The sequence below is a fragment of the Sardina pilchardus genome, chromosome 2 (assembly GCF_963854185.1).
Source record: "Sardina pilchardus chromosome 2, fSarPil1.1, whole genome shotgun sequence".
Classification (NCBI taxonomy): Eukaryota; Metazoa; Chordata; class Actinopteri; order Clupeiformes; family Clupeidae; genus Sardina; species Sardina pilchardus.
The window spans coordinates 14,930,901-14,950,805 of record NC_084995.1 but is presented as its reverse complement, the minus strand read 5'-3'; the positions used below and the strand labels follow the sequence as shown (position 1 = coordinate 14,950,805).

The window sequence follows — 19,905 nt, the reverse complement described above, 5'->3', positions numbered from 1 at the left end:
ATAGTTTATACCTACAGTATACAGTACAAGACAATATACAACCTGTGTAAGATTACACTCAGCAAGTGCCTGGCAATCAAATCTCCACAACTTACTACTAATAATATTAACAGTAATAATAATGATGATAATAACATTATTATTATTATTGTTATTATTGATAATAATAATGCTTTAATATTATTTATAATAATTCTTTAATTAATGTATTAATTCATGACTCTTGTCAGAAATAAATTCCTTGTAGGTGTGAGCTAATCCTGTTTCTACTGTGTAACTGATTACAATTGAGCAAATCAGTGTGTGGGAGGTATGATATGATGCCTGTCCGAATCTGAGTGAGTGTCAAGGCTCCCGACGCTGTGCTCTAGTGGAAACTGTGACGTTCATCTCACTGACATCACATGCTCCATACGTGACATGTGCAAGACTTTAGGGTTGTTTGTAACAGATGCACCTGTGTTCAAAGGAAAGAAGAAATGACTTCACTCTCATGTCATTGCATTCTTTGAGTTATTATAAAAGAGAAATATTTCCCCTCGTTACATAACAGGGATTCATAGGTTCTTTTGTGGACATTTCTGTCTGCCTGGACAAGGGCTCTTGCGCGCGGCCGGGTACACATACACAGTCTTTTTCCTGGACAGTTGCCTGGAGCTCACTGCTCTGAACCCTAATTTGATTTCACACTGGAAAAACTACACTGTCTTAATTGTCAGGAGCGTTAGGTCACACTCCATACTTAGCCGGGAGCATTCATTTTGAATTGGCCCTCAAAGTAGACGCCACCACCACTCTCTCCCTGCTGATGGGTGCTGGCTGAACAGCCTCTCACAGCGTTGAGCATTCCAAGGAATATTTGCATTGTTCCGCTGGCTAAAGAAAACTCACACCGCTCACCTTGTGTGAACCCAGCATAAGGACGCGCTATCTGTTCCAAAGACGCAGCCTTGCACAGCTGTCATGTACAGCGATATTCCAGCAGCGGAGAGGCTGGCATGAGGAGTGAAAACACATACCTGCACGCATGCGTGCGCTCGCTCACACACACACACACACACACACACACACACACACACACACACACACACACACACACACACAGAGAGAGAGAGAGAGACATCACATGCACACAAAAAGAGAGACAAAGACTACATATCAACACTTTCTGGGATGGTGCTTGAAGGATTCACCAAGCGTGAAGAATTCATACAAGTGATGGCGTGCACAAGTAATGAGCTCTCTCTCTCTCTCTCTCTGTCTGTGTGTACAGTATATAATAGATAATGGTCTTCAATTCAAAGAGGACCTGCTGAAAAAACAGAAAAGACAGCTGTGTGCACATGTGTCTGTGTGTGTGTCGCCTTGTCATACCTCCCCATCATGGTGTAGCATCTTCAGCTATGGTTACACAGTGTTTATGATATGCTGCAAGAAGTTTAGGTATTGGAGCTTTGGTCTAAGCATTTGTTTTCAATGTGTAAGCAATGGGCAAAAAAGTGATGTGTACCTGTTCAAGTACCCATGAACAGTTCTGTATTGCCCCTTTACTCCCCATTTCTAAATCCTATTGAAGAATTATTTTCAAGGAATCCAGGAATAGTATGAATGACCAACCACATACCTGCATGCCTATTTTGCAAGCAATGATGGGGGCATGAATATGTGTGTGTGTGTGTGTGTGTGTGTGTGTGTGTGTGTGTGTGTGTGTGTGTGTGTGTGTGTGGGTGGGTGTGTGTGGGTGGGTGAGTGTGAGAGAGACGGTGTGCATGTGCATACAGTAGATATGTTTAATAATCAGCATGAATAGTATCCCAACCAGAGGGCAAATTATTGACCACATTGTCCCCAGACTCGTTACTCTCTCCTTTCCCCTTTTGCCTCTCTAAGAAAGACGAGCCCAGATGGATTTGGGCACATTCCAGTTGGTCAGTCTTTTGTGGGTCGTCAGATTGGGAGAGTGTGATCAAACACCCCAGTCCTTATTAGCTCTATTGGTGGGGCTGCTGGTGGGTGAGGTTTTTGCTATAGAAAGCGGGAACAACAAACATTCAAATGATATTTCCAGGTCTGAGCTCCGGATCTTGGCTTTTGCGTTTTCCATTTGATTTTGTCATGTACACACAGACAGTAAGGCTGCAACATGTGTTAGCATTCAAGGCCTGGGCCAAAGAGAGTGATCCCTGGGTGTCTGCTGGAGCCCGAATGGATGGAAAAGAACATTAAATCATGACACACACACACATGTTTCTGCGTGTATTGATTGGATGATATATGACCTTTTTTTTCACCAAGGTCATTATGGGGCGTGCGGCGAATACGTCTTCAGGATATGTATTGTCCCATAAGAAAATCTTCAATAAGAAGTCTTCTTGAGGGAAAAAAAAAGAAAGAAATCTCACAGGAAAGTTCTGGAAAGTTCTCTGGAGTTTTAGCACACAAGGAAACCAAATCACTGGCTGCTTGCGCGAGAGGAGCGGAAGAGAGCGGAGGCTCTTGCTCTTCTGCGGGCCGGATTTACTGGCGTGTGTTTGAGCTGTTGCCTGGAGCTCTGAAATCCCTTTGAAACGAGTGTGCTGTTGTTTATGTTTTCTCCCCAGTGGCTGACCACGTCACATTATGGGAAATGGCCTGTTGCTTTGAGCTTGATAAGACACATTTGCTACACTCCATATCTCACCATCTCCCCCTGCTGCCAAACAGCCCTGTGTGATTCCCATAATTCAACTTTGTTAGAAGAACGGGAAACGTTGAGCTCATCTTTGCGCTTTGGTCCAAGTTTGCGAGATGGTATCATATCCTCCATCCCTTCTCATCAAAGATTTGTTCTTTTTATTTGGGGTGGGGTGGGGTGGGGGTGGGGGGGTCCATGTGTATTGGGGAATTAAATTGTATAATTTCAACCTTTTGATATTCTAATTGAAGATCAAGTGCAAGAGATTCTTGTCAGTCTAATGTGAGAAAATGGGCTCCGTACAGTGCCAGGGGGTGCTTGGCTAGCGGCCATGCCTCCGTCGCTGTGAAAACAATGATGGGAAGGAGGGGTGACAACAGGCACGCATTCTTCAAATGTTTAACAGCCTCGCTTGATCCCTTATCCCAAAACACATGCCCAATTTGCTGCAGAAAATGTCTTTTGCTGCTGTGAGATGTGTTTCAATGTGAAATGCAACGTATAAACATACACACACACACACACACACACACACACACACACATACACACACACAAGTAAACACACACTGAGACAGACACATACACAAAGGCATACACACACACACACACACACACACACACACACACACACACACACACACACACACACACACACACACACACATACAGTACACACAGAGAGACACACACAAGTAAACACACACTGAGACAGACACATACACAAAGGCACACACACACACACACACACACAAACACACACACACACACACACACACACACACACTTACATACACAGACACGCAAATAAACCCACAGAGACACACACACACACACGCACACACACACACACACACACACACACACACACACACACACACACACACACACACACACACACACACACACACACACACACACACACACACACACACACACACACACAATACACACTAATAATAAACTCACATTAACATGGCCAGAGCGTAGCACTCGGAGAGTGAGGATGACAATGATGAAGAGTGACAGAGTGAAAATGGCCAGACTGGTGATGAGGTCTGCCGTGTGCAGGACCAGGTGGAACCACTCCACATGCCTGGGGTCCAGACACAGGCCCGGGAAGGCCAGGTAAGGGTAGGGCAGCCGGACCGCATGGGCCAGGTAACCGGTGCCAACCGCCCCGTGGAAAGAGTAGTAGCAGTAGGGCCCGAGCACGATGGCGGCCACAGCGATGGCGAACTGCAGCGGAGCAGTGAGACCACAGAGAATGCTGAAGATGTAGCTCAGCTCCCACTAGACGAGGAAGAGAAATGAGATGAGCAGAGGCCAGGTACGTCTTTCCAGCCCTGGCAAGTGGAGTGATATTTTCATCCCCTAAAAATCGCATATGACAGCCCTTATTTTATTTCTCAACAATTATGGCTAAGTGCTATCAACTGCTTTGGCACTGTAATTATTTTATTATACTGTCAGCCTGTCATATTGCGCAATGTTTTGACGAGCGAACGATGTGTACAGTATTTGTCTAATGTGTGATTTACGTAAGCGGGCCTCCTGCGCTTATGTGTGCTGATGTGTGCTGTCCTCTTGCGTGTCTGGATGTGGGCTGAATCTGGCTCTGCTAGTTTGGACTGCCACCAGCTCCCTGTCGGGCCCATTATTCTATTGTAGGGATTTGTTTCTGTGGGCGAAAGAGAACTATTTCGGTGTATTTATAGAGCCCGTGAGGCAAAGGGGCACTTTTTTTGTTTCTTTTTCCAGGCCTTTCCTCCTCATTTCTTCTGGCAGAGACAGTGTTGTTTGGAAACAGGCTAAACTTAACCACTGACACGCATAGCTGATATACTTAAGACAAAACATTTAATAGAGACTTTAACAAAAGGGTCTTGCTGCCATGAATTACTCCTCTGGTTTCATAGGAAATGGTATAAATGATTCTCTTTATCAGAAAAAGTTTATCTAAAGTTATTGAAGCTTTGAGAAGCAGGCATGCATGTAACTGTTACAAATCTAAGACCTATATTTAGTTTTCCTGCCAGACAGAATTGTGTCTTCAGCTATAAATAAGACTATATAATAAAATGTGCCTTGATATGAGCCAAGAGTTCTATGAAACCCTATGAATGCTGATATTTACCAGTGATTTCCGTGTGTGGTCTCTACAAGCCATCAATGTACATGACCCAGCCACTATTGCCTGTTTCTTTATTATTTTTTTATTTTATTTTACTCATTACAATGCCATGCAATTACACAGTAAACAGCAATAGTAAAATTAAATACAAACCACATTGCTTCATTTGGTCCTGATTATTTAGCTGTATTTGACAGAGTGAATGGTTGCTGTACCTACCAAAACTCCAACCCACAACGGGGCAGCGATCTTGGTGCTCCAGCCAAGATACCAGGGCTTGTAGGTACCCACAGGAAAGAAGGCCAGTATGCCAGACAGAAGGCTGGTAATGCCAAAACCTAGCTGGCATCCACTTATTTGGCAGACCACGTCCACCATGGCAGAAATGGTACTTGGACTCGGAGTGCAGTACTGACTTGGCATCAGCAAATTTACTACCATAAAGCGACTCCCGGGCAACCGTTGTCATTACACATTCTGACACACAGCAACACATACTTTCACCGTTGCAGACACACATACACACACACACAAACACACCCTGTCTGAATGACACACAGCTCCATGGCTGTGCCCAAGTTGAGATGAATGGCTTGGGTCCTCTGTGTTTGCTGACACATGGGTGTCAGGGTGGCAGTAGAGGTAAAACACCTTCAAAGAGCTTTTTTCTCAGAGTCAGCTGGCCAAAGCAGAGACCACTTCTCGGGACTGCCCTGTGGAGGTCCTTCAGGAGAACGGGTCCGCACCCAGGGACTACTGACCTACTTCATGCCCAAACACACACACACACCCTCTCTGCCCAAACACACACACACACACACACACCCTCGCTGGCACGGGCCTGCATTATGACCTGGGACATGAGTATCCCTCACCACACCTCCACTGCTGGTCATCTATTGCTCTGGACAGAAGCGTCTGCAAAATACTGTAGCTCCAGCTCCAGTATATACTGTAACTACTTCTACTGTATGTTGGCCTGCTGCCAGAGCCAGGGCTTGGTATAGTTTTCTTCAGGAGAAGAGAGTAGTGTGGAACACCTGACGAATCATTTCTTTATATGTTTTCCAGACAAAGTAATGCATATGGTTTTACTTTGCTGAGTTATTTATTTATTTATTTATTTAAAAAACCCAAAACATTTTATTACTATTTGTTATAGTCTAATTATTTAAAATAAGTGTGCTGGTTCACGGGTACGCTGGCATGTCATGTCGCTCCGTCCGGCACCAGTCCAGTTTTTTTTTTATTATGATTATTCATTTTCACTTTTTATTTTTTGTTCATTTGATTGTTTGTCTTGGTGTCACGGCTACGCTGGCGACTGTGCCGCTCTGTCTGGCATCTTTGCCTCGTGGCGCCAATGTCTCATGTGTGTCAATGGGTTTGGGTTGCACTCCGTACAAAAATGTGCTATATAAATAAAAGTGACTTGACTTGACTTGATTAGGATAGAACGGTGAAATTGTTTCAAATGCACAAATACTGAAAGTTAAATGACATAAAAAAATGCAAGTGACTAGTTCTTACATATCTTTATTTAATTTAATAATTTCCAAAAAGGCACAAAGAAAATAAAACAAAGGATGAAGGAGGGTAGAAGGGAAGGATAGAGAGAGATAGAGAAATAAAGTCATGCTAATACAAGAACGGATCGATTAGAGCACTTCAGGAAATGCAGCTACCCACCACTCCTCACCATAGGCAAGCAAGGCATACAAAGAGATAAAGGAAAACGTGGAAAAGATAAAAAATAAATCAAAAAGAGAAAGGATAACACTCGAGAGTTTCTCAAAACAGATTCCGTAGCTGCGAGGTCTTTATACAGAGGGTGTAATTTTGCATAGAATAATGAATGTGACCATGGGTTCCAAGTTCAATTTCAAGTTTTGATTTTGGCAGTGTTTCTCAGTTGTGTACTAATTGGCCTGATTGATACAGCAGTTTGTATTGCTCAGATAGACCTGCAGACTATGAAGGAGAGCTACAAACACAGATAAAATAGTATCCAGTTGATTGTCATCTTGTAATGAATTTATACAAAATTCCCTCAAAAATAAAATAACAAAATTACACACAGATTCAGCGTACTGCACATAAGATAACACTGGCAATCACAGACATATCATAATTTAAAATTGCTTTGCCACTCAGTGGCTGAGTTGATCACATGGGAAAGACAAAACAAGTAAAACAGACATTTACAGAGGCTATATAAAATAAATGTCCTACTATAAGGTCAGAAAAATAATTCAACTACAGTACACAGGCAGCTAGCTGTCACACATGACAATGGCTTGCAGAACTATGCACTTTTAGCATATATAAATATATTACACTAATTACAGAAACACACAAGTGTGCACACTGAAACTGTCCACTGGGAGCAGCACTGAGAGAGGGTGCTGGCTGTCTTTGAGTGCTGGAGGACTGGAGGAGCCACATCGACCATCCACAGAGAAGCGGAGAGCAGGGATGGGGTGGAGCCTCTGGTGATGTTGGGGGACACGTCAGCCATCAGATCCTGTTGGCAGCCTGGAGTCCCCAGCTGCCTGATCGGCCCTCTTCAGCATGGCATCTGGGGGACCACTGCCACTGACACGCAGCACAATGCAACGCAACGCAACGCAATGCAACATTTTGTTGATGTAAAGCACATTGAATGACCTCTGCATATGAAATGCGCTGTATAAATAAACTTGATTTGACTTGATGTGAAGCCTGATTGCGCTTCAATAGTCACGGTACAGTGATGTCTTGGTGATGCTGGCGGCGATGTGATGGGATGTGATGTGATGCGTGACTGTCTGTGACTGTGCAGGACGTGAATGATGTGAGATATGGCACAGCCATCATCATCATCAAAAAAAAAAAAAAGAATAATAATCAGCCTAACATTTCAGTCATTTTACAATTTCTGAAGGAATCCCTGTCATATTCTGAAGCTATACATATATCCAGCAGGACAGTTTTGAACACAAACTTAATTAATATTGCAATGTAAGTCCTCTGAGCCCCCTTGACTACAAGACCAGCCTTTCTCATATTTTAAGAAGGATTCTTGGCTGAACATGGAGTCCTAGTTGACGGCAATATTAACTTCTGCAAATGCTTGGAGCGGGAGTTTGAAACAGTAAATACTGTTTCAAGATTGTCTGGACTAAGCCCCCAGCCTACAGTCTAAATTGTATGCTAGACACAGACATACTACTGCATGTGGAAATGTTTAGAGCTTAGGCCTGTTATTTTTCACAGGCCGTGTCCCATAAGCATTGTAAGTCACCACAACTCACAGACTAGTACTATTCCCCATTGCCAATATAATCCATGGGCTGTTTCTGTGCAGTATGACATTTGACCACAGGGAGGCGCAACGCCTCATAAACTATCACAGTTCACAGGAAAGGTTTCCAACATGACATAGAAAATAAAAGGCCAGTTTCTGTGTGCCATCACAGTCTTTCAGTATAGCAGGAAGCTACACCATTCGACACCAAACACTGATAGAATACGTAAATCGATTTAGAGAGAGTTTGGGAGTCGAGTCGAGCTTCTTTGCAGCAACAATGGGCACAACACAAAGCACACAAGAGTATGTCCACCTTCCTCTCGCTCCGTTGTAACACGTGGTAGCTGATGTCCTCATACTTCAAAGGCCAGTTTACGGTCACTTTTCCCACAAAATGGGTCTTGAAATGGATGATGGACGACATCTGCTGGCAGTTTGTTTTGGGGGGTTGGGGAGGGGGGGCTCAGAAAATGACCATTTCACTGCAGAAGTGGAAAATGTGATTCGCTTTACATGTTAAGACATATTGCACATAACAGAAAGCCTTTTGGTTTAGACATCAGCGCTCCTGAACCCCCATACACACACATACTGTACTTTCTCTCTCGCACACACACACACACACACACACACACACACACACACACACAGATACACACACGCACACAGACTGACAGCTGTACAAACACATGTACTTAAAAGTTCATTGTTTAAATGCAGAAAAAGGCAGTTTTCCCTTTCAGTAGTAGAGAGGATGTGGACTGACTAGCCCCCTCCCTCTCTGTCTTTCTCTGAATATATTTCTTCTTTGTCCTCCTGCAGGTGAGGACAGGCCACAGCGCTCCAGAGCTTATGCAGAGAGGTCAGATATGACCAGCTTGTCCATTTTATTCCCAATTTCTGAAGGAACTGTGAGCTCATCAGATTCATAGTCGTCATCGAAAGACCTGAGGGGGAACAACAGAATAAACTATAATTTCTATATTGGGTCCTCATTATCAAATTTGAACTTTTCTCTGTTGGGTCATCATTATTAAATTTAAACATGTCTATATTGGGTCCTCATTATCACATGTAAACATACTGTATCTGTATTGGTTCATCATTATTACATTGAAACATTTCTGTATCGGGCCCTCATTATTACATTTAAACATGGTGAGGAAAGCCCCCCTGAGACCAGGCCAGTCCTGACAGCTGTCCCTACCCAGATTAGTGAGAGGAGAGGCTGAAGTGCTGTATGGACACTGCTCCTGTGAGAGTGGGGCCAAGCACACACTGCCCTGTCCACTAGAGTGACCACACTGGGTCGCTTCACATAAGCTAAGGCTTTCTGCTACACACATGTTTTGCTTTACAATCACCTGTTTATATTTCTAAGTCAATGACTACCATAATTTCCCAACTACTAGCCGCAGCTTATACATTGATTTTGCTAAATTTCTTCAGTTACAGTATGAGGTTAATAAATGCGGGCAGTCGGTCCACAGCTACTTGACTGTCAGCCTTACGTGTTCATGTGAGGGTACTTTTCTACACATTGCACTCAAACACATCTTGAGTATCTCTTTCCAAACACTTCAAATGTGAATGGCTGTGGCTGCCATTGCTACACTAGTGGTGGAGCTAGTTGCTACTGTACAGTAACTGGGAGACGTGTGCTACAGTAAGTCTGGCATGATGGGACTCTCTTACCCCTCTTGGAGCTGCTCGTTGGCCGTCTCCTCGGCCACCAGGATCTCGTACTCTTCCGCAGCATACTTATCCCAGTCAGACGGCTCTGGGCTGTCACTGTCCAGATCCTGAGCGGCACGGCACACACACACACACACACACACACACAAAAAAAGTTCATGATACATCCAAACATTTAAAATGGTCTAACAGAGGCAAAGAAAACAAAGTCTGAATGAATGAATGAATGAATGAATGAATGAATGAACAAATTAATGAATGAATGGCAAAGTGAACAATCTCCCACCTTTTGCACTGCAAATGGATCTCTCTGCTCGTGGTCGAGATACTTCTCCAGGTTGAAGAAGGTGTCGAAGAATATGTGTGCCATCCTGCAGCGCTTGAGGTCATGTAACGTTATTTTACCTGCACACACACACACACACACACACACACACATACATACACACACACACACACACACACACATATAAGCATAAGAGGAATGTAACATGAGACACAACATAACAGAAAGCCAAATTGAAAGATAGACAGACACAGAGAAAGACAGCCTGAGACAGACAGACAGATAAACAGATAGACAGACAGACAGACAGACAGACAGGAGTCCAACCTTGGCACTCTGGCTTGACCAGGTCCAGCATCTGGCACAGGAGGTCGTGGAAGGGTAGCGGCTCGATGCCCATGCCCTCCATGCGCTCGCACTGCTCCTCGTAGAAGTACTCCAGCTCGTACATGGACAGCACGCCGTCCCCGTCCACGTCCATGCAGCGGAACCAGTACTCGATGCTGCGGCCAGGACACAAGCACACCATCGGTTACACACGGGGAGGGGGAGTAGGAGCGCACCTTTCATCACATTCCATCAGGCCCTTTGGCCAGAAGGTTTACTCAAACGCTAACTCATTCCATTTGTATTTTCCTTTTCCTTTATTGTACAAAAAGTCATAAAACAGCTTTGGACGTTTTGTAGGGAGGTTAGGTCCCATTCTATTTGTCTTCCACAACTATTTCCTGTTCTTGCTTAGTTAGGTTATTTTGTTATTTTGACCGTTCCCCCATCCAGAAGTTTTATGCCTCCTGTTTTGTAAACTATTCTGATATAACACTTGCAGTGTTGCAAAATGGTGGGAACAGGAGAAGGGACTCTCCCCTAACGCCTTGAGAGAGAAAAAGGTGATGTAATGTAATGTACATCAGCATCAGAGGTGGACAACTCCTTAACACAGGTGATCTCGTCAATTAGCTGCTGAAGAGTTGTGCTAATTATAATCAGCTGGTTTAAGTGAAAGGTTGGATATGTGGTTGGACTTCTACTTTCTGAAGCTGGACTTAATTTCCACCTCTGATCAGTATCTTATCCATCTCATATCTGTAGAGGACTTCCACCTCATCAGCATCTTATTCATCTCATATCTGTAGAGGACTTGTAGTCGAGTGGCACTTTTCTCTCCTATCAAAACGTCTGGCTTGTGGAAGAGTGGAGGAGCACAGGAGCTGAGAGAGTATCACTGGACTCTTGTGCTCTCACCTGGTTGCATTCTTCTTGTCTTCCTCTGAGATGAGGAACCAGACGAACTCTGCGTAGCTCATGCGCCCTTCCCTCTGCACGGAGTTCCCTCTGCAGAGACAGGTCGGAACGGAAAAACACGGAATTCAGAAAACAGTTTGGAAAAACTACAGACTACAGAAAACATGCACAAGAGGGCTCGGAGAGGTTAAGCCACTGGAGGTGAACTCGTCATGCAGCTTATTCCCAGAGCCTGCGAGCGGTCAGATATCTGAGGTGATTTCTAGCCTGATGGGTGTGTTCCTCACCTTGTGACCGCTCCGGAGAAGAGCCGCTCAATGATCCTGTTGGACGAAGCTGTGGGAGAGGAACACCGGACATGACGTTAGAAAAGGCTGACACCACAGCTTGAGCATCACACCATTACAGCCCTTTAGCAGGGACGCAACCTTTATAGTCCAGTATCTGAGGCTGCACCCACACTGTTCCGTTTTCATTTGAATCTGACCCCCATTTCTTCTTAGTCTGTAGTCTTATTTCTTCTTGTCCACACTACTCCAGCATTTTCAAACTCCTCAAACTGAACCATTTGAAAACACTGAAAATGGCGTACTTAAAACATGCCTGAGCTGATCACATGGACCCTCTCTCCTACCTACCGTGGTCATTGTATCTGGCCAAGTCCTTGGGGTCAATGAAGAGGTCATGGTCAGTGTCCAGCTCCCAGAATTTACAGTAGATGACGTAAAAGTGTTCATAGGAGAAGTAGTCTGTGATCTGGTTTATGTCGTCCTCCTCCTCCAGAAGGCCAAGGGTCTAACAACAAAGACATCAAGCAAAACCTGTTCACCTCTAGGATCACCTCTTATGAAAAGGAAATGTGAGTGTGATTAGACTGCTGCTCTTAAAGTGGGTTTCTGGAGAGGTCTAGCTTCTCTAGCAAACACATCAAGATCCACAAATTTACAAGCTACAACAGTAAACTAACATAGTCACAATTATAAGGTATTGTAGAAATGACCAACTGATATACTGTACAACATTGATTGATCAAGGTAGATGTTGAAAGCCCTGTCAGAAACGGGTGTGACGACTGTAATGTGGGGCAGTTGTGGATGAGGAGGACAGGGCTGACCACTGCTCACCTGCAGGAAATTACTCCTCCTCAGCTCCATCATGGAGATGCGCCCCGTCCAGGAGCGGTTCACCGTATAGAATATCCGCTGGATCACCTGACACACAAGCACACACACACACACACACACACACACACACACACACACAGACACAGACACAGACACAGACACAAGCAAGTTAGGCACAAGTTTCATGTCATGACGAAGGTTGAGGAGCAGTGAATCAAGGCCTCCTCCCTACAGTAGTTCTCTTGGGTCCTCTACATGGCCTCAAGGGTCACCTTGATCAGTCCTATTGAGATAAGATCAGCAGTGGTCACACGTCTTCACTAAACCACCTTTGGTGACGTGATATGAGCATCATGTAAAATGCTTCCACAGCGAACAGGCACGGGGGGGGTAAAGCCGACACAAGGTCAGTCAGCAGAGCTCTTGAGCCTGAGGTGAGCCTTCTCCCCAGCAGCCATTAGTGTTTTGTTACTCTGAGTGCCCACATGACCAATGGTGTGTGGCTCGCTGAGTTTCCATGAGGCTGATGTGACCATCAGGGGGACCAGCTGAGGGCTAGCTGAGGATGACAATAACTCTTCACCTCCCTCGAGGTTTGGTTTCACAGAGCCGGGGCAGATTAGCGTGCGTTTCCTGGTAGACCTTCACTGGAGGCCCCCCCCCACACACACACCTCACTGACCCCCCCCCCCCCCAGAGGGAGGTGACCAGAGCCGCCCTTCAGGGGTGTAAGTGATGCCGGGAGAGAGGAAGCGTCTAAATAAGGGCGTGTGCAGGGCCCGCGGGGCTGCGGCGGCTACGCTGGTATCAGTGTTTCCGTGATGTCAGGGCAAGCTGACGCCATCCCCCTTTCAGCCCAGCGAATGCCCCCCACCCCCCTTCCTCCCCCTCCCTGCCCCTCCCCGCCCCTCTCACTCCTCCCTCGCACATGTTGCAGCTGCCCCTCCAAAGAGACAGACAGACAGACAGACAGACAGACAGACAGGCAGACAGGCAGACAGGCAGGCAGAGAGGTGGACAGGGGAGAATGAACCGGTTCCATTGTAAGCTAGAGCTACATGACCAGAACAGACTCTGCTTGTTGCATTAATGCAGCTACAGCTAATAATAGATTTAACCTGTCTATAAGTCTATAGCAATGTCATAGTTTGTACAACTTCAACTGATAAACTGCTGAGGTCAATAAGGACTTTTTTTTTGGCGATATGGTAACAGAGGTTAGTAAGTTCGTACATGGAATCTGATGATCATCATTTTAATGCACTTCTCTGGGAAAAGTTTGCTTCTCGGTCAAAAGTTTGTTTTGAGGAGTGTAATAAATTTGAGCTATTGTTACACATTTTACAAAACAAATTGCAAAATGCACAGCTGCATTCAAATCTATTGTTAAAAAAACGAATAATACTTTAGTTCCCCTAAGAGTCATGAAAAACATGCTCCATTTGTTTCATCTTGTCAAAAGAGCTCTGCCTTACTGTCCAAATGGAAATGTACTACGTGCACAAGCACGCACTGTCAGGTATCCACACATACCTCAAAATAAGATGGCCATACAGTACATACACCACTGCTGCTGCCAAATACAACTCTACAGTATGCAGCACAGTATCAATGTCAGAAATAGAGTGTGCAATGGTTCAGCAGCAATATAACACTAGTGATGTCATGTGAAGTGCTATCAGTGGTATCATGGATGGAGCCGCAAGATGAGGGATGCTTTGGCGTCTGCCCCCCCCCCCCCCCCCCCCCCCCCCCCCCAGGTGGTCCTACAACACCACGCTCGGAGGTGCTCGGCATAGCGATGAACTCTGCAGTCAGAGCCCATACTGAGTGGTTCTGTGGCAGCTTTGACAGGAAAACAAGAGTGCTCCAGCGAGAGGTGTGAGTCTGAGACTTACTGTTGTGATGTAGCATGAGGTGTGAGTTTGAGACTTACTGTTGCGATGTAGCATGAGGTGTGAGTCTGAGACTTACTGTTGTGACGTAGCATGAGGTGTGAGTCTGAGACTTACTGTTGTGATGTAGCGAGAGTGGAACTCAGGCGCATCTTTCAGGAAGGTCAGCCCTGGATGGGTGTCCACTATATCCTGAAACATAAAAGCACAGCATGTTCAGAGTTGCATTTGCCCCTTTGTAAATGTACACTCCTCTCGATATGTGATGTGCTATGGACACCACAAAGGGTCATGGTGGCCATTCATTTTTATCAAGGTGGAAAAGTATTGCGTGCCCTTGAAAATGTTTTGCATTCTCTCACAGTAGTTTTGCATTCCCTCGAAACATCTAAAGAATTGCGAGGGGATGCAACATTATTACAAGGGAATGCAAAAGGAGCTCTAAAAAGAAATGTCCACTTCTAAAAAAGAATTTGTTGCGAGCTCCATTGTATGCTCATTAGTGCACATATGAATGCAGAGGCAGCACAACAAGCACTGTATCTACAGTATAGTCTATGTGTATGGTGTTTATGCTCTTTTTATACTGTTATTTTGATGATAATTTATCATTAGATATGTGTACCTATACACAAACTATTTTTATGGGCAATTAAGGTGGGTATGAGCACTGCAATTTCCATCTCTATGGATGAAATAAACTTGACTTGACTTAGGAGGATCTCACCTGTAGTAATGGGATCATGTCCTCCTGCTCCAGGTAATTGCAGCCTGGTTTGGCTAACAAGTGAATAAACTTTGATGCATCATCATGGCAGTTGTGCAGCAACCTGTGAATGGGAAAGAAATATTCCGGCCGACGTTATGAAGAGAAAACTCAAATCCTGCTTGCACTTGTTGTTTCATGTCTCAACGAGTTGTGAGAAAATATGAGTTGAAAATAACAAAACTTGAGTTATTTTGTGCATCCAGATAGGGACAACACAGTTTGTATTGTTTCCAACACATTCTTCTGCTATCCGTTACACAATATGTGTTGAAAATAACACAACTTGTGTTGTTTTTAACACATCTCGATGTCCAGATAGAGACAACACAGTGCGCTGTTTCCAACTCTTTCGTTTTGAGAGTGTATGTGCTTGTATAACTAAGCATGTGTGCACGTCTCTATGTGCTTGTATTAACTGTGCATGTGTGCAGGTTCGTAGGTGCACGTGTGCAGGAGGGCTGCTTACTTCCTCCACATGGCGATGAAGGAGTGGACGGAGACGAAGCCGGTTCTCTCCCCTCCAGCGCCGTTGAACATGGCCGCCTTCCAGTACAGAGGGCAGCCACAGGCCTGCGGGACGGAGACGGAGGGTTGGTCAGGCATACGCCACGTCAACAGACCACATGAAGATCACATATACCAGCAGTGATACCCCCCCCCACACACACACACACACACACACACACACACCCCTCCCCATCTCATGGCAATGTCACCATTCCAATTTTGTTTGTGCCACGTGCCACCTTGACCTGCTGCCCTTCTCACCCACATCTAGACGTGTCTCCACATAAAAGAGAACAGGTGTGATTCCCTGAGTGCGTACCTTAGCGATCTTGCCCATCTCGTAAATGTCCGCTTTCTCCTCTTCGAACTCCGTGAAGGCGCTCTCGACTTTGGCAATGGCCTCGTCATAGTTGGCAGAGCAGTTGGGGAGGCCTTTGGGGAAATAGAAGCGTGGAATGTTTATGGAGATGGGAGGGGGGGCCACGACCACTTTGTTGGCAGGGGGTGGTGGCGTGAGGGCACGCGGGGTTGGAGAGGACGGGGCCTGGGCAGGAGCTGGAGGAGGAGTGCCAGGCTTCTTCTCTGGTTTGCTATTCTGTACCTGGATGGAGGGAGAGAGAGAGAGAGAGAGATAGAAAGAGAGAGGGAGAGAGAGGGAGAGAGAGGGAGAAAGAAAAAGGGAGAGAGGGAGAAAGAAAGAGAGAGAGAGACAATGAAGCATTGCTTTGTTTGCACTCATCTCCACTTATTAAAGTCTTATTGCACCTTTATAGCACAAGCCAGACCCAGCCAGCTCTTCATTCAGCCACTCATCTTCATGTGGTGTTGCCAGGGCAGATCAGTAAACCCATGCAAGTGGAATCAAGTGTAGCCACATCACTTTGGTGTCGTTTCCTATTTTTTTAATGATCATTTTGCCTGTTCCATCATTAAAATGAGAATGTCTGTCCTGATGTCTATGTGTGGAGATCGGGAGTGAGCCAATAACGTTGCGTTACGAGTGAGCCAATAACGTTGCGTTAACGCTGGTCACTGGAAGGGGACAGGATTCCATTTCAAAGGTGCCAAAGTCTTCGGCGGCACACATCTGAGGCATGGACGGAGTGCTACACATGTTTCAGCTCAAACCGGCCATGGCGCAAAACAGCTTCTCTTACTCAACCGGTAACCCAAACCCACACATTTCTGACCTGCCGCTGGTGTGGAAGGTGCCGTTATCTGTTTAGCAGGCCATAGTCACGTGCAAAACGGAACTTAAAACAAAAACAAAAACAAAAAAAAACCCTAAAAATAAAAGTCATCATTCTGAGGTGAAAAACAGTTGATGGGATGAGCTCATCTCTCTCCTCTGCATCGCAGTGAGAGGCCTCCTGTCAGAGGTGTGATAAAGACACTCAATCCCCCCCCGATCCATCACGCCACTAAGGTCTGTGTGAATTTTACAAGACACCTACAGGAGTGTGGGAGCACAAGGTCGGGCTAATCCGGGCTTAGCTGAGCTATCCAGTCCTCCCAGCGCACCTCGTAGGGACCGGGCCGGCACGGATGACCAGCGCTGGACACACTAGCCGCCCTGCTGACATGATGACAAGAGCTCCTCAGCACAACATGAGAGACCCCTGCTGCCCACCGCACCCCTCCCTGGACCCCCTAAAAATACTCCCTTCCCAAAACACACTCACACACACAAACACATGCTGCACCTCCTTCCTGGATATTCTCAAGATTATCCAGGAAGATGTATATAAAGTATGTGGTTATATGGACATTTAACATTCATATGACAGACATAAAGCAGCTTCAATGAACATAAAGCCTTTCTTTCTTTCTTTCTTTCTTTCTTTCTTTCTTTCTTTCTCTATTTGCTTATTTGCTTATTTGCTCGTTTGTTTCTCTTTCTCTTGATCTTGAATGAACATGAACTTGAACTTGAGAAACTTTGCACTCTGCACCTGTGCTGCTGTTTCTCTTGGCTAGCAGTGTGGCTGGTGAGAGCCTGGCCAGTGTAAGTCATGGCACGCATACATACGCACACACACACACACGCACACACACATACACACACACACACACACACACACACACGCACACACACATAGACACACACACACACACTCACACGCACACGCACGCAGGGCCATCGTCTCCAGGGTAGCCACAGCTGCCCAGTGACAGGTGAGTATGTGAAGCTGATGGCTAAGCACTGCTGGAGTCCAAGAGCACGACCACCTGAAATCTATGTGTCCACTGAGCGGCCAGAACACCATGGGCTCACTTCCTGGTTGTCACTGCTGTGAGTTCAACATGGCAGCGCAGGTAGTTGCAGTTCCAGTGACTGTAATCTGTGTGCAGTGAATGAACACAGGTTCCTTTGTATTCAACCCTGTAACTCACATGAGTTCATATATACGGTACGCTGTAGGTTTGAGTGACAATCACAACCACTTCATTGTTCTTCCCTGTGATTACATGCCGTACCCTGTGCAACTCAAACAGCCTATAGACCCAGAACACATCCAGTCTGATGGGGCACGTACTGTATGTACCACTTCCCAACACAAACGCTTTACAACATCACCCCAGTGAGTAGCAGGGCCTGAGGAATCAAGCCTATATAAAAAGTGCCCAACAGCTGTGACCGAATGCTTGCTCCTGCATTCACCCACAATCCTACCCCCCCCCCCCCCACACACACACACACACACAAAATCCCCCATCTTCCCATGCTCCTATACCCAGCATTCACTTTGACACTATACTCCTCCACCCCCACCCCCACACACCCAACCACACAACCCCCCAAACACCACCTTCCAGCACTATTAATAGGCATGTTGGTATCTGTCCACAAATAGCTTGTCTTCCCTGGCATGTGGGAGTTAGCAGCAGTGCTAGACTCAAAGCGGCTTTTTTTGCCGGCGCGGGCTCCGAGCTCTCTACTGACCTGTGCTGCTTGCTGGAAGGACTTGAGCCTCTTCTTGAAGCGGGACGGGAGCACAAAGTCACAGCCCCTGGCCAGGAAGGCAAGCTCCCCTCTCAAGTCAGGATCCAGCCTCAGTGAGGTCTCTTTAATCATCATGTTTAAGAGGGCAGGGCCTCCACAAACACGACACGTCCACACAGGGGGTTTGCTTGTTTTTTTTTGTTTTTTTGTTTAGAAAAAAAATCGAGAAAGAAAAGAAAGAAGAAAGCAAAAGAAAAAACAAAAAAAAAACAAGGCCTCAGAAAAGAGGCCTTGAGCGTAAAGAGAGAGGGGGGGGAAAAAACGCCTAACCCGCCACTCCTACTCGTCTGGTCCTCAAAGAGACTGCCCCCGGCCAGCACCGAGAGATCTGACCTCCTCTGGCACCTTCAGTGGACAATCAGCCTCTTTCTCTCTCTTGCTCTCTCTCTCTATCTCTCTCTCTCTCTTCCTCTCACTCTCTCTCTCACTCTCTCTCTCTCTCTCTCCTCCTCTCTGCCTCTCTTAGTCCTTTTGCGCTCATGCACACGTGCGGTCGCACACACGCCGACAAACACTCACGCTCACTAAACTCCACTCGTAAGGAGGCTCTGTCCAGGAGAGCAAGCCGCAGGGCTCGGTCAGATAGGAGGGCTGCCCGGCGTGCTGGCTGCGCGCGTAGTCATCGGAGAGCTGGAGCATGTTGCCCGTCAGGGCCGGCCGGTCTCGGCCACTTCAAAGGCCTCCCACGCAAGGGGGGGTTTCCAGGAAAGAGAGAGGAAAAAAAGAAAAAAAAGAAACGCGAACACACTCTCACACGGGGCAGACAGGTGCGCGCGCGCTCACGGTGCGCGACTCTCTCTCTCACTCACACACACACAAACAGAAATGCACGCCAGCACGCACGGATGCAAGCGCATAAAAATGCACTCGGGGCTTCAGTCGCTCTGGTCGGATTTGCGCGGCTTAGTCCCTCGGTTCCGAGGCGAGCAATGGCTCTGTGCGCGGCGAAACATGACCCAGGCTGGGGGTCTGGGGTTTGCGGAAGGGACGCGTCTCTGCCCCCTCTCTCTCTCTCTCTCTCTCTCTCTCTCTCTCTTTCTCTCTCTCTCTCTCTTAGGCTGTCCGTACCAACAGGGGGGCCGAGTGTGTGTGTGGGGGTGTGTGTGGGTGTGTGTTTGCATGTGTCTGTGTGTACTGGGAGAGGAGCAACGTGTCAAATGTCTTTGAGTATTTCTGTGTATATAAAGTGCATTGTGGGAGAGGAAGTTCCCCCCTCCTCCCCCTCCCCTTCCCACCCCCAGCCCTCACACACACACACACACACACACACACACACACACACAC

The 19,905-nt window shown here is 46.3% G+C and overlaps 2 protein-coding genes across 2 annotated transcripts in view; both read right to left on the bottom strand.

Moving 5' to 3' along the window:
• Nucleotides 1-2,996: 2,996 nt before the first annotated feature.
• LOC134098235 (transmembrane protein 212-like) lies at nt 2,997-5,185 on the bottom strand. Its single transcript, XM_062551246.1, has 3 exons — nt 5,027-5,185; nt 3,643-3,966; nt 2,997-3,017 (listed from the first exon to the last, which is right to left on the bottom strand). The coding sequence occupies exons 1-3, from the start codon at nt 5,183-5,185 to the stop codon at nt 2,997-2,999; spliced, it is 504 nt and encodes a 167-aa protein (XP_062407230.1).
• Nucleotides 5,186-6,327: 1,142 nt separating this feature from the next.
• The window catches only part of LOC134064222 (serine/threonine-protein phosphatase 2A regulatory subunit B'' subunit alpha-like), a 73,845-nt gene continuing 60,267 nt past the window's right edge, over nt 6,328-19,905 (bottom strand). The window contains exons 4-15 of the mRNA XM_062520061.1: nt 15,937-16,218; nt 15,577-15,680; nt 15,069-15,171; nt 14,459-14,533; nt 12,447-12,533; nt 11,961-12,117; nt 11,610-11,658; nt 11,323-11,412; nt 10,405-10,580; nt 10,078-10,196; nt 9,792-9,898; nt 6,328-9,043 (exon numbers count right to left, since the gene is read on the bottom strand). Of these exons, the coding sequence (XP_062376045.1) occupies nt 8,947-9,043; nt 9,792-9,898; nt 10,078-10,196; nt 10,405-10,580; nt 11,323-11,412; nt 11,610-11,658; nt 11,961-12,117; nt 12,447-12,533; nt 14,459-14,533; nt 15,069-15,171; nt 15,577-15,680; nt 15,937-16,218 (1,446 nt within the window). The 3' untranslated portion in view covers nt 6,328-8,946. The remainder of the gene's footprint in view (nt 9,044-9,791; nt 9,899-10,077; nt 10,197-10,404; nt 10,581-11,322; nt 11,413-11,609; nt 11,659-11,960; nt 12,118-12,446; nt 12,534-14,458; nt 14,534-15,068; nt 15,172-15,576; nt 15,681-15,936; nt 16,219-19,905) is intronic.